We start from the raw sequence: 14,551 nt of genomic DNA, 5'->3' as shown, positions 1-14,551 counted from the left end.
TGAACAGGGGTCGAACCTGCGTCCCCTGCATTGGAAGGTGGATTCTTAACCACTGCGCCACCAGGGAAGTCCTCTAATTTTGCTTGCTTTTGAACTTTATCTTTATTATTATTTATTTATTTATTATTTTTTTGCGGTACGCGGGCCTCTCACTGCCGCGGCCTCTCCCGCTGCGGAGCGCAGGCTCAGCGGCCATGGCTCATGGGCCCAGCCGCTCCGCAGCATGGAGGATCACTCCGGGATCCTCCCGGACCGGGGCACGAACCTGTGTCCCCTGCATCGGCAGGCGGACTCTCAACCACTGTGCCACCAGGGAAGCCCTGAACTTTATCTTTAAAAAGCATCTCAGGCCATATGGTCTCCTGCAAACTTGCTTTCCTGGACTTAGCATCACATTTGTAAGATTCATCTATGTTGTTGCGTGTAGCTGTGGTTCGTTCATTGTCGTTGCAATATAACGTTCAATCGTCTGAATGGACCACAGCATATTTATCTATCCTTCTGCCACTGGACATTTAGATTGTCACCAGGTTCTTGCTAATTTGAACAATGTTGGTTTGAATATTCTTACACATAGCCCCCTTTGCACGTCTGCAAGAGTTTCTCTGGGGTATATTTCTGGGAGAGGAACTGCTGGGTGATACGGCATGCAAATGTTCAATTTTATAAGATATTGCCAATTTTTTCCCCTAGAGTCTGTTCCGGTTTACACTCCTACTACCAGTCAACGAGAGTTCCCGTTATCCATCTTCAACACTAGTATTAAATTCGCCGGTCCTTACTCTGTTAGAGGCCCTACAATGGCTACGGAAGTGAGGACCCAATTGGCGGAGCACCCACTGACGAGGTAAGGTCCCAAATGCCTTCCCTGCTGACCAAGGAGGTGGAGGGGGCCGGGGTGGGCGGAAGACAAAGGAACTCAGCAAACTGAGGGTCCAAGTGGAGATCACCTTCCACTGCCATCAGCCAGGCCCCCAGTGGGTTCTCAGGCCTGAGTTAGCAAATCACAAGCAGGGCCCCTCCTGGGTAGGGACAGAGTCACAGGCAGGGGGCAGGAGCACAGAAATTCCAGGGGTTTTCAGGGGCTGACTTCTTCTGTTAGTTGGGGGTAGGGGAGGCCAGCTAACAGCGACTTTCAGAGAAGGTTTGCTTTATTTCTTTAAGTCCCAGACCCCTTAGAGGCGAATGGAGGACGGAAGAGGAAACTCAGGGGCCTGGTCAGCGAGATCCGCAGAGATTCCTGGGGCAAAACGCCTTGCTTAGCATATCCAGAGTCCATCTATACACCTCCAGAGGGATTCCCTTCAGCCAGAACCACCGGAAGGGAAAGCAGACAGTGAGCAGGCAGGTGGTCCCACCAGGCCCCTGGCGGACAGCAGCCCACCTTTGGATCCTCGCTGGACCTACTCCATCGCCTCCTCCGGGGGCAGAAGCACAGCGTCCTCAGGAGCGGGAAGGGGTGCGGGTGGAAGACAGAGAACCTGAGACGCTTGTCTCCAGCGAAGCGAAGCAAGAGCTTGAGGCTTCCCTGCAGCGACGCAGCCCTGACAGCCGCCCTGTCACCTCTGCATCTCCCGGGAGGGGCCCCCACGGGACAAGGACTCACTGGCCTAGTCTGGCCTTGGCGCCAGCTTTGGCCCCTGGACGCTGAGTCTGGGCCAAAACTGCCCCCGAGGGCAAGGGGGGAGGGTGACAGCCTATAGCTGGCTTCTCTTGGGCTGCCAGCAGTTTGGCTTGGGGAGAGGCCCATGCTAGGGTCAGCCCCCTGGCCCTGGAGGTGTATATAATGTACCTTTGCTCCAGTCCAGGTATTTGGATGAGTAGGTGGGTCTATGGCTTCTCTTTCTGGCTTTAGAAATGGTTTCTGAGAGAAAACTGGGGTCCTGGCTCCCTGCTCAGGCATCTTAGGAAGACAGAAGGGTCCCTGGGGCCGGATGGCATGGCTGGGAAAGGAGCCTGGGGGAGGCTCAGCTTTGGTGTCACGGGGGTGGCGGTGAAATCCCGGAAACCAGACTTCAGAGCATCTCAGGAATGGATTCTAATAAGCTCGGGTGGGCACCGCTGCCGGGGGGCTCCATTTGCTTCTCCCTGACCCTCTCCTTCAGGCCAAGGACTGAGCCAAAACCCGAGAAGTCAGGGTGCTGGCCAAGGAGCCACGCGGACGGCGGGCCACAGAAAGAACTGAGGATCCCAGGGATTGTGGATTTCAGGCTGATCCGAGAGGAACTGAGGACCTCCAAGCCCCAAACGCCCGGTGCCCACCGCTTCGGCCACCTCAGCCATCACTCCTTCTTCTCCCGGCACCACCCCCATCCCCAGCACGTGACCCACATCCAAGGTAGGGCTGGGGCCGGCCAGAGCCTGGCCGGAGGTGGGGACAGGGGAGGGCGTGCTGGAAAGGGAGGACCTGAGGCAGGGGCAGGGTGCGGGGGTCCAAGGGCAGACTGCCTAGCCCCACAGGATTTACGTCATTGCCAATTCTCCCATTTTACAAATCAGAGAAAGGGATGAACGTTCTGCTGCAGAGCTGCACTCTCTGGTCTAACTCAGGCCATTTCAGCCACTCAGCTATCCATCCACCAAATATCTAATGAGTGTGAACTATGGGTCAAGCAGTGTTTTAGGTCCTGGGGTTATGAGAGTGAGCGAGACAGACAGTGCCTGCCCTCACGGAGCCGACTCTTTGGTGCGAAAGAATAGGAAATAGATAAGGTGTCAGATGTGGTAAGTGCCAAGGCTATACAGGGAGGCCTGACCAACAGCATGACATTTGAGCAAAGGATAAAGGAAGACAGGGCATGACCTGTGTGGATCTCAGGGGGAAGAGTGTCCCAGGCAGAGGGAACAGCAAGGACAGAGGCCCTGAGGCAAGAGCATCCTGGCTCTGTTGGAGAAACAGCAAGGAAGTCAGTGTGGCTGGAGCAGAGTCAGGAGGGGAGAGAAAGGAGATGCATCAGAGAGGCAGCTGGGCCCACAACGCGTGGGCCTTGGAGCTCACCATGGTCACCCTTAAGCCATCTCGGTGAGTCAGGTGGGAGCCACTGGAAGGTTGAGAGCAAAGAGGTAGCAGAAGGGATCTACTGGCTTTTGAATGGATGGTGGCTTGGACCGGGGAGATAGCAGTGGAGGAGTTAGTGTCCCTGCTCTAGAGATATACAGAAGGTAAGGCCAACGGGATTTGCTGATAGATTCAAAACAGAGTACGAGACGGGAGAGGAGGCAGCCCGATTCCCAGGTGTTTGGCCAGAGTAACTGGAAAACTGGAGTTGCACTGGCTGAGACAGGGAAGCCCACAGAAGGGGCCAGTGGAGGGTGGGGAGGGTCAGGGGTTCGGTCTGGGACGTGGGAGATGCAACATGTGCGATGCCTCTTAGAAGTCTGAGAGGAGGTATCGAGTAGGCAGTCAGGTCCATTTGGGGCAGAGATGCCAACGTGAGAGCCGCTCAGATGGGGGTGGTATTTATGGGATCATCAGGGGACCATGTAGATGCAGGGGAGGAGAACCTGGCATGAGCCTGGGGACCCCAAGGCTAAGGGGTTGAGGAGATGAAGAGGAAGCAGTAGCCGAGGGGCTGGTGAGCCAGGAGGACCCAGGAGAGTGAGGGGTTCTGGCACCAAAGGAAAGTGTTCGGGAAGACAGAGTGAGCACCCACGGTAAGTCCTGACCAGGCTGTTCCCCAAAGCTGAACTAATGATGCTATAGCATCACACAAACCTTAGACTGGAGGGTCCTCACGTGTAACTGTCTCTTACCGCCTCCAGGCTGCCACGCACTCAGCCCTGGAAGCCTGACAGATGGCATGACGTTTTATCCAGAGGGTCTCGCTCCCTGTGATCTGAGCCCAGGCCCCTCTCGTCACAAACTGTGGCTTAATGCCCCCGTCCCCACATCCTCTTCTTTAAGCTGCCTGCCTCTGTGCTCACACCTGCACTTCACTGCCCTGTCGTAGAACACCGAAAGGACCCCAGGACTAGGGTCTCAGGAAGCCCGGGTTCCTGTCTTACCTCTGCCTGACTCACTGCGTGATCCCGAGCACATCCTTTCGCTGCCATTCTAGGTGTCCCCAGGGGTAAGGTCGCAGTGGTTACAAAGGCCCTCCCAGCTCTCGCCATCTCTGGGCTTGTGGTTACTGGAGGAAGTGGGCCAAGTGCAGCCCCTGCTCACCAGCCTCCTCCCAGCCCCCCGGAGTTCTTGGGGTCCACTCAGGCCCCCCTTCTCACAGCCTCTAACCCTTCACAGATCTCACCGGGAAGCCTGTCTGTGTTGTCAGGGACGAGTTCTCTCTGGCCGCCTCACGTCAAGCCACACTCTTACCCCGCTCTCTGATCGGGATGCCCACCATCTCGGTCCCCATTGGAGACCCGCAGTCCAATCGGGATCCCTGGCTTGCTTCTGGTGGGTACTTGGGCCACAGCCCCTCTACCTTGGGGTTATACGTGTGCCTGGCTTGGGTGGGTGCCTGAGAAGGAAAGGGCCATTGCTCTTAGGTCAGTGGGGTCTGGTGGGGAACCCCAGTGTTTTCCTTATTTCCTCAGGCAGCTGCATTTGCATTACTCCCCAGCCCCAGGTCCTCAGAAATGCACCCCTGCTTGGCTTTGATGTGTCTGAGGAGTCATAACAAGCAGATGTGGGCAACAGTCATGTGACTTACAGCTCTAGCCAGGAACAGGATTGGAAATACTGTATTTCATAACTTGTGTGCTCAGGCACCAGCCAATCAGAACAGCCGGCCATAGACAGTGCGTTGGGGGGCGGAGGGGGAGGGCAGCATTTCAGAGGCCTCTGCGCTGCCACGCCTTTCCCTTTCCCTTAAGGGCGGGGAGGACCCTGGGGAAGGGGCAGAGGGGCTTGGAAGGCTTGCTGCAGTGCTCGTCACCAACCTCGCCAGGAGTCACTCAGTATTTTAGTAACTGCCACAGCATGTCGACTGAATCTCTGTCCTGGCTTTGGGCTCCTAAAAGAGGCAAAGCTAGACTAAATCACAAACATCTTGGTACATGTAGCCAAATGTTCTCCAGCATCTCCCAGTAAAGCCACAGGCTAGGACACCAGTATCAGTAGCCACCATACCCACCAACCCACCAGTGGTGTGATTCCTACTCCTTCCCTCAAGGGCACCACCTCCCCGGTGAAGCTACCCTTCCCGTTAAGATGCAGGGCAGGAAGACGGGGAGGAGAGGAGGCTCTTCCACCTACAGTCCTCCCCACACCCAGTGTACAGGGAGGGCAAGGAGGAGAGCCCCAGGTACCAGTTGGCCGGATCTCGTCCCCTCCTTCCAGAGGCCTGGAAGAAGGAGTTGAAAGACCTGGCTTCCCGGGTGGCCATCTTCACCAAGGAGAACGCACTGAAGAGCAAGGAGGTGGGTGCAGAACAAAGCAGCTGCCTGAGAAGAGACGAAATGGACTCACTCCTCTGTAACTAAATCCCTCCCACGTGGCTTCCAGCAGATCAGTGTAGCGCGAGCCTTCCTGAGAGGCGCTAGTGTTGGCACGGGGGAAGGGGCCCATGAATTCAACCCAAGGGAGAGGGTCCCAGTGAGGGTTCAGAGGACAGAACGTACCAGGTGGAGAAATCCAAGAAGGGCTCATAGTTTAGAAGCGGATGGAGAGAGACGTGCCTAGTGGAAGCACACAGCATAAAGGCTCACAAGCTGGAAAATGCAGGGCCTCTTTAGAGACCAGAGGGCTGAGGAACAGGGCACAAGTGGGCAGCAGTGAGGGAGAAGGTGGGAGAAGGGCTGACTTTGGACGTAGGCAAGATCAGCTTGTTTCTCATTTCTGAACTTCGTTTCGTGTCTAATCTGAGAAGGGGTGGAAAATCCCTGAAGCATTACAGACAGAATGGGGGTGGCCTCCTGGGTGCTATTTGCTGATAAACCAATAAGGACAAGCGGGAGGCAGCTTGAAGGTGGTTGAAATTGGTCCTAGGACAGGCCCGGAACTTTGTGGCCGAGTCTGGTCCCGCCCTTGTCTTGCGCAACAGAGTTCCCGTCCCTGCTCTGCAGCTAACTCACTGTGACACTCAGGGCAACTCAGCTAAGCTGTCTGGGTCTCAGTTTTCTTATCTTTAAAATGGGGAGAAGGATACTACCAGTCTTAACTGGAGTTCCAGGGGCAGGAGGTCCTAGGCCTTGTGCCCACAGGCCTGGCTCAGGAAGGTTTCCCAGGGCAAAGAAAGGATGGCAAGCTGTGGGGGACAGTATCCTACACCAAGGCAGGATACTGTTTTCAAATCTCTGATGGGCTGGGGGGAGGGGCATGGGGAGGGCCTACCCAAGAAGTACAAGGACCACCCGAGAACCATGGCGGGGAGCCAACATTCAATGAAATTCCAGCAGGAAGAGCAATAGCTATAATGGAAGGGCCACCCCACTGGCAAGAGGGGTCTAGGACAGGGTCGGGTTGGCCTGGGTGATATCCTGGGTCCCCGGCCTCCTCCTCTTCTTTTCCCCCTTGTCCCCTCTGCTTTCTCCTCTTTCTCCCTCTCTGCCAAGAGTCTCTGGCTGCTTTTTTCCCAGCAGAAGGAGGAGCCTCAGCGGGAGAATGGGGCAAAGTACTCAGCAGAGACTGGTAGGCTCATCCCTGCTTCCTCCCGGGCCACGGCCCGCCGCCACTCCCGCCAGGGCGTACGAAACCACTCTCCGAGCACAGGTGGAGGAGACCAGACCTTCATCCTACAGGATCAGGAGTTGCTGGTGAGGTGCTGGGAAGGTTGGGAGCTGTGGACCCTACAGAGGCCCTAGTCTGAGGGCAGAGAACATGGTGGTACCTGCTCCCAGGCTCACAGGGATCCAACTAGCACCCTTGCAAACTGCTTTCAAGCCTGGCTTCTCCCAGGGAGCCTTGCACCTGAGACCACAAGGCTCAAAAACCCCAGACCTGGGAGTCAGGAGCCTGGATTCCAATCCCCAGCTGCCTCTAGCTTTCTGTCTGAGCCTTTCCCTCTCTAAGTCCTTTTCCCTCTCGGGACCTTAGTTCCATGATTTAGCCAAACTGGGAGCACGGACACGTTGTCACACGGTCTGGTCCAGCTGTGGCACCTGACGTGTTAGCGAAGGGAGCCACGGCGGTGGAATGAGAAGCCTGGAGGTGGAGGCCCTGCCTGGAGTGTCCTCACCACGCCCAGCCTGCTGCCCCCCCGCAGCCTGCAAGGCTGGTCGCAGCCACCTCCCCACACCCTGGAGCCGTCTGGTCTGTGCTGCAGCGAAGCATAAAGCCCCCTCCTCCGTGTTCGAGTGTCCCATGGGGGCCTGAGAGGCACGCAGGAGTCGTGCTGGCGGGCGAGGCAGTGAGCGTCTCTGTTCAAAGGCGCACCCGTTCTCCAGGAGAGGCCAGACCATGACAGCATCCTGACACCTGCCCTGTGACCAGTGCTTTAAAGCACGCAGTCGCCTTGGAGCCCTAAGACAGTTCAGGGAACAGAGAGAGCAGACAGGACCCCATTCCACAGACGGGGAGGCTGAGACCCTGCCGGGTGACAGCCCACGGCGCAGGTCCCCGGAGAGGGCGCAGCATAGCAGGGGCTAGAACACAGTGCTCTCTCCACCATAGGGCGGCCTCACCTTCCCTGGAAGTAGGTTCTCAGGTCCTGTGGGGAGGGGGCACAGGGCAGGTAAGTTGGATGCGGAGAATGGAGAGGGACCCCGGGCAGATGGGGGCGGGGGTCACCTCAGGGGGCGGGTACTCGGGGGTGAGGGTGGGCAGCCTAGCAGTCGCAGGCCTGGGGAGAGGCCCGGCCCAGTTCCCGCTCTGCTAGGGATGAGGCAGACCTGCTGGGCACTGACAGCGCACCTCGGGTCCTGGGGAGACTGACCACCAAGCGCTGAGGGAACCCCACTTTCCTAGGACCCCGGGGGCTCCGCCTCCCCCCGTGGGCCCCAGCTCCACACAGGCACAGCCGCCAGCAGCAGCCTGGCCCAGGAAGCCCCCATCACCCTTCCAAGACAGAGCTGGATCTCTTGCCGCTGATCCCTGACTGGAGGACGCCGCAGGGAAAGGGCCCTGAAGTAGCCAAGATGCTGGAGGCTGAGAAGGCGGCTGGGAGTGAAGAGCACAGGGCTCTGGGCGGGAAGGAGCCCCCGGCCGAGCAGGGCACAGAACCAGCTGACTTCGACCCTCAGGCCGCCCACAGGGATCACCCCACCTCTTTGCTAACATCTCCAATCTCTGAACTTGGGAACTTCAGGGAGGGGAGGCCCATGGGGTCCCTGAAATCCCCACACCAAGGACCCAAGCATTTGGGAGTTGGTGCATCTCTGAGGAGCTGACGGGCCAGCCCTGACCTTGCCTTCCCCGTGAGGGACTTTGGGGTACAACCAGCCCAAGTAGGGCTCAGGGACGAGGGGTCCAGGTGCCTGATTCTGAGGCTTCGTTCTGCCACAACAGCTCTGCGAGGTGTCCTCCTCTCTCGAGGCCTCAGACGCCTCATCTGCCCAGTAGGGAGGTTAAGAATCTTCCTCCAGGGCTGTAGGCAGAGAAAGCTTTCTACAAAGTGTAAAGTCCCGTGCGGAGGGGAGGCAGGGACCATCGTGGGGACCCGTCTAGCCAAGCAAGGGCTCTGGGAGACCACCTTGCGGGGGAGGCAGCTGTGCAGCCAGCTACATGCTGTCCAGCCACGCCGACCCAGGCCTGTCGTCCTGCCCACAGATCCTGGAGCTGCTTTCTCAAATCCTGCAAACAGACTCCTTGAATACTATCCGGTTCTGGCTACTCTACGCGCCCCCCAAGGGTGAGGACACAGTCCCGGGCCTAGAACCTCGTCTGAGTGGAGACCGCTGAGGGCTGTGTCCACTGTTTCTGCAGGACTCAGGTGTCACTCGGCTCCCACCCCAGGGCCTTACACGGGGGCCTCTCCTCCTTTTTGGAGCCCCAAACTAATCTCTTCCAGCTAGACAACGTCACTGCTCCCTCCTCCACATTCCTCAGCAGGGTTTCCACGACCCTGCTCCTTAGAGGGGACCCCCTCCTCCACACTGACCGCAGGCCTCGGCCCCTGGGAGGGAGACACTCAAAGACCATACTTAGCAGACATGGCCTTTAATCCACCACTGTGGGAAATGCACACGCACAGAGATGCAAATACACGTACATAAGAGCACACACACACGTGCACATGGACACGTAAACGGACGTACACATACTCACTGGGGCGGTAGGTGGAGGGTGTATCTAAGTGGGCGGGTGAGGAGTGATGAGAGCCAGAGTGCTGATTGGACGGGAGAGTGGAGGAGGAGGGGGGGAGGGCGGGTCCCCAGCCGGCTTCCCAGGGGGCCAGGGGCCGAGGTGGCAGGTGAACCAAGAACCAGGGACACTCGAGAGAGGTGCGGAAGGCCGAGGCACGCTGCACACACAGGGGCCAGAGAAGTGTGGCCTTCCCCACGGGCCCCCGAGGACAGAATGTGAGATGGTTAGAGAGCCGTCTGGACCCACTGGGCAGAAGAGCTGGAGGGCCCGCTCCCTGACGTTCCCACCTAGTGGCAGGATGGGGGCTGAGGTCTTGCCCCTGAGGATTCTCCCCCGCTTGTGCTTACAGAGAAAGACAGGGCACTAGGCCTCCTGCAGACAGCAGTGGCTCAGCTCCTTCCCCAGGCCCTAGTCTCCATCCCATCAGAGAAACTCCTGAACCAGCTCCAGGAAATTCAAGAACCACTTCAAGAGAGGCAACAGCTACCCTACAGGTGGGCTTCGCACCCCTCAGCTGCCCCTCTCCTCCGTAACATTCAGCCACCTGTCCTCCCAGGTGAGGCCAGTGGAGGCCAGAGGAGGGAGCCCGGCGCTGGCCAGAGCCTGGGCTGCCTAAGCCTGTCCTGGAGGAAGAGGCCCATGCTCTCCCCCGGACCTCCCCCTGTTCTACCTATGCGGCTTGAAAGCTTACTCTACCAGACCAGACTCCAGGGGCCAGCCGTGGGGATGCTAAGGGGGTGACCTGTGTCACTTATAGCAAGACAGGGCCAGGTAAGCCACATCTAGCTCTCCAGGAGCTCTTGGTCTTTGGGAAGACACAACAAGCAGAGAAGGAACGGTGACACAAGGCAGGCAGAAGTACCTTTATGCGGGTTTAAGTCCTCTGCATGGCTGGAGAGAAGGATTAATGATGAGCTGGGGAAAGGGAAGATGAGGGAAGTCCGCACACAGCAGGGGATTGGGGCCTGAGTGTCAGCCATGGGACCAGCAATCCTGAGTGCCCACTATGTTTGCCTGACACCGCTGGGTGTTTCACACGTTTCTAGTCCATACAGCCACCCACGGAGGCAGTATTACCTCCATTTTACAGATGAGAAAACTGAGGCTCAGGAACAGTTGAATGACAGCCCCAAATCACGCAGCTGGGCAGCAGAAAAGCTGGGGTTCAGACTTAGGCTTATCTGACTTCCAAGCCCAGCAGCGCTCAGACCCACCAGGGAGCTTATTGAAAAGGCAGATGAGATTGTCACACAGTAGGGTGGGGGTGAACGCGGAGATGTGTATTTCCAACAGTCCCCTAAGTATGTCTGATAGCGCCTGGGGACACTGCTGGGATGGATAGGATTTGAACAAGCAAATGAGAGGGTGGGGAAAGTCAGGAGTGGAAGTCAGAAATGGGAAGCGTTAGGGAATGTTAAATTTGGGAGTGGCTGGAGCGCGGGTGGGTGGATTGGTGAGAAGGGGGCGGCATGCTGTGCTGGCTTGGATGTACTGAAGGTGTGGGTGCTTGCTCTGGCCCTGGACTTGGTTTTCTTTTCCACTTTGAGACCAGGGGTGGCACAGTGGTAAGGCAGCTTCACTGTGACCTTAGGCAAGCCACCTCCCATCTGTGAGCCTCTGTTTCACCTTCTCAAAACACCCTCTCCTGGAAACATAGGGAGGAAAAATTACATCGGGTGCATCAAAAGGCTTGCTGAGTGCAAAGCCAATACAAGATATGAATGTTATCCATGCTCATCAGTAATTCATCAGGGAAGCAGGGTTTCTGTCTTCTCCACTCCCACAGGAAGGCTTCCCGTCTGCAGGGAAGCAGTAAGCCAGGGGAGGGCAGGTGCAGTGGCCTCCCTACGGCTCCTTACAGAAGGGCCTTGGTTCCCTGTGGCCACAGCGGGCGATGGAGTCACAGTTGTTGGGGTCCTGCTTGGGGTGGGGCCATCCCTGCACAGACACCTGCTGGCTCTCAGGAGGGGTGGGTCTTGCCTCTCCCTGGGGCACCTTCCCCACCTCCCTGCCCACCCTGCCACTCGGCTGGCTGCACGGCTCCAGCCTGACCTTCCCAGCCTCTCCTTGTGTTGGTTTTAGCCAATCCCTGAAGAAGACAAAGACGCCACCTCTATCAAAAAGCGAAAAACCAGGTAAGAGTCCACATAGCAGGTCACTGGGGGCTCAGAGAGGCCCACCATGGCTAGATTCCTCAGGGGATACAAGGACCCCCTGGAGATGGAGCCCTGCCCAAAGAAGCAGCTCATTTCATCCATCCATGCATCCATCCACTCATTCGTTCAGCAGATCCTTAATCAGTACCTAAGCGCTAGCTTCTGGGATCACTGGGGGAGAATCTGGAGACGAGTTCCTGCTGCCGTGGAGCTTCATCCTAGGGAAGGAGTGCAGACCACAAAGACACCTGAGGCAGATGGGTGCCCTACGGAAAATGACAGGGCGATGGCAGAATCAGGAGGACTGGCAGGGTGGGGAGAGGGCCCCTTGAGCCGAAAGGCAGGAAGGATCCAGCCCTCTCTGGGTCAAGGGAGAGCCCGCGAGCAGGGCTTCCACCTGCCAGGTGTGTTGGTGAAAGAGCAGGCAGGCCAGGGTGGCCGGAGCCTTGTGGGTTGGGGACAGTGGTAAGACATGAGATAGATGGACAGAGCCGGCCTGTGGGAAAGGCCAGGCATGTGGTCTCATAAAGAGAGCATGGGGTTCACTGGAGGGTTACCAGCAGGGTGTGGTGGGACCCCTCTGGCTGCTGTGTAGAGAATGGACTGTGGGGTCCCAGAGGGGATGAGGGAGACCAGGGAGGAGGGGGTACCTTAGACCAGAGCGGGGGTGGGGGGGAGGGGAAGGAAGGTTGGAGGGGAGAGGAGAGGACAGGTATTCTCGATGTACACTGTTCTCCCCCACTAGACTGTAAAGGGTCCTGTGTGCCGGGCAGCGTGTCTGACACAGAGTAGGTACTGCTCAGACATCTGTGACCTGGATGTAGAAGAGGGCGGTGAGGCTGGGGGAAGGGAGCCAACCCCTCCCAGGTTGCCAGGAGAGCCCAAGCAGAAGCCTGGCCTGACCCAGGCACACACATATCCACCAGGGCCTGGCGGGGAGAAGGGGTCTCTCCAGATCTCCTGGGCAGCTCCCAGGTAGGGACCTGGCCCCTCACACTCTCCTGCCTGCTGTGTTCCACGCCCCCCCCCCAGAGAACCCTGGGAAAGCACAACTTCTTCGCGTGCACTCCAGCCAGAACCCAGAAGAGAAGGCGGCAAAGCCAAAGGTAGAGTGTTGAGGAGTTCGCACCACTTTGCCCACCTTGCTCAAGAAGAGCCCCTGAGTTCAAAGATTTGGCCTGCACCTCCTCAACAGCAGTACCGGTTTTCCTATCACATGGAGCCTATTAAAATACTGTCTTCCCCTTAAGAGGACAGTTCCGCTCTCCTACCAGGAGGTCTGTGCTTGGGTAGTTTGCTCCAGGAGGGGGGATGAGCTGTACCAAACCATCCCGACTCCCTTGGAGAAAGCCTCCCCACGTGGGGCTTCCCTGGTTCTGTTAGGTTCCAGAGAACTGAAGGGCAGGTGGTAGATGGGGCTCTGCTCATCCTTGAGCCAAGTCTCCCAGGGTTCTGGGTAGATAAGAGCAGAGGGTGGGAACTCACAGGCCACTTTCCAACACTGATCCATACCAATTATTGAGTCCCTACCAGGCACTGAGGCAGATACTAGCTAATTCATATAGAACACTATATGAATTGTTGTACATATTTTATATAGGGTACTATGTTTGATGTTCCCCAAAGCTCTATGAGGTAGAGAATCACTCCCATTCTATAGATGAATAAACTGAGTGAGGCTCAGAAAGGTGAATTAGCTTGTCCAAGGCCACACAGTAAGTGACAACCAGGATCCAAATGCAACATGTCTGGATCTAGAATCCCTGCTCCCATCTGCTGTATTCTGCTGCCTTACGAACAGCAACCCTCACCAAAAGTTGTGGTCACATTCCTGAAGAGCATATGGTTAGGAAAATGGCGGCTGGCAAGACCAAGAAGGAAAGGGACATTATATAAATGTGACCCAGATGCAACTGGGGTGTCTCTATCCTTTAAGATATAGAGAAGACGGCTTTGACCCTCTGGGAAGTCCAATGTCTTCCTTGAGATTTCTGCAAATTGCTTGGGATGGGGTGGGGAGGTCGGCATTGAGTATTTACAATTTCATCATCACCTATGGCTCTGAGCTCCTACTTCTACTGACTTAGTTCAGTCCACGGATTGTGGCTCCACTCTCTACTTCCAGCACTGCCCCCATTCCCCCACGTCAGTTCATATGACCCCTTTCACACAAAACTTGTGCACGGCAGGCTTCAATCAAGATCAGGGGCTGGGGCTTCCCTGGTGGCGCAGTGGTTGAGAGTCCGCCTGCTGATGCAGGGGACACGGGTTCGTGCCCTGGTCCGGGAAGATCCCACATGCCGCGGAGCAACTAAGCTCGTGTGCCACAACTACTGAGCCTGTGCTCTAGAGCCCGTGAGCCACAACTACTGAGCCCACGTGCTGCAGCTACTGAAGCCCACGCGCCTAGAGCCCGTGCTCCACAACAAGAGAAGCCACTGCAATGAGAAGCCCGCGCACCACAACGAAGAGTAGCCCCCACTCGCCGCAACTAGAGAAAGCCCGTGCACAGCAACGAAGACCCAACACAGCCAAAAATAAATAAATAAATAAAATTTATAAAAACAAAAACAACAACCATGCCCTGGGAATTCCCTGGCTGTCCAGTGGTTAGGGCTCCACGCTTCCACTGCAGGGGCACAGGTTAGATCCCTGGTCAGGGAACTAGGACCCCGCATGCCGCGTGGTGCGGTCAAAAAACCCAAAAAACCAAAACAAAACAAAAACCTATGCCCCTTGCCATCTCACTGAATTTCCCCTGCCCTGTCCTCAACCCTGCCACCAGTTTGCCCCCAGAAAGCCCACACTATTTTAATTTTTTCCAATTTTTTCCTTGTAAAATATACATAACACAAAATTAACCATTTAAACCACTTTGAAATGTACACATCAGTGTCATTAACTACATGAACATTGTTTGCAACTATTACCACCACGCACCTCCAGAACTCTCTTCATTTTGCAAAGCTGAAACTCTGAAACCCATTAATAATTTCCCATTCCCCCCTCTTCCCAGTCCCTGGCATTCCACTTTCTGTCTCTGAATCTGACAACTCTAGGTCCACCATATTAGTGGAATCATACAGTCGTACGCATTATCCTTCTGTATCTGGCTTACGTCGCTTAGCGTGATGTCCTCAAGGCTCATCCATGTTGTAGCATGGCTCAGAATATCCTCGCACATTTACTTTTTTAATCGATGCAGCAGTTC

The 14,551-nt window shown here is 56.5% G+C and overlaps 1 protein-coding gene across 1 annotated transcript; it reads left to right on the top strand.

Moving 5' to 3' along the window:
• Window positions 1–800: 800 nt before the first annotated feature.
• Window positions 801–12,458, top strand: TBATA (thymus, brain and testes associated; the record flags this gene model as incomplete). The annotated part of the gene is made up of 9 exons (XM_082674041.1): window positions 801–847; window positions 2,106–2,338; window positions 4,241–4,396; window positions 5,282–5,361; window positions 6,520–6,696; window positions 8,648–8,729; window positions 9,534–9,678; window positions 11,267–11,319; window positions 12,373–12,458. The coding sequence occupies 9 exons, from the start codon at window positions 801–803 to the stop codon at window positions 12,456–12,458; spliced, it is 1,059 nt and encodes a 352-aa protein (XP_082530167.1).
• Between the last annotated feature and the right edge of the window lie 2,093 nt (window positions 12,459–14,551).

The sequence above is a fragment of the Grampus griseus genome, assembly GCF_964374135.1.
Source record: "Grampus griseus genome assembly, chromosome: 16".
Taxonomy (NCBI): domain Eukaryota; kingdom Metazoa; phylum Chordata; class Mammalia; order Artiodactyla; family Delphinidae; genus Grampus; species Grampus griseus.
Note: the sequence above shows the minus strand (reverse complement) of the source record. Positions and strands in the feature narration are given on the sequence as shown.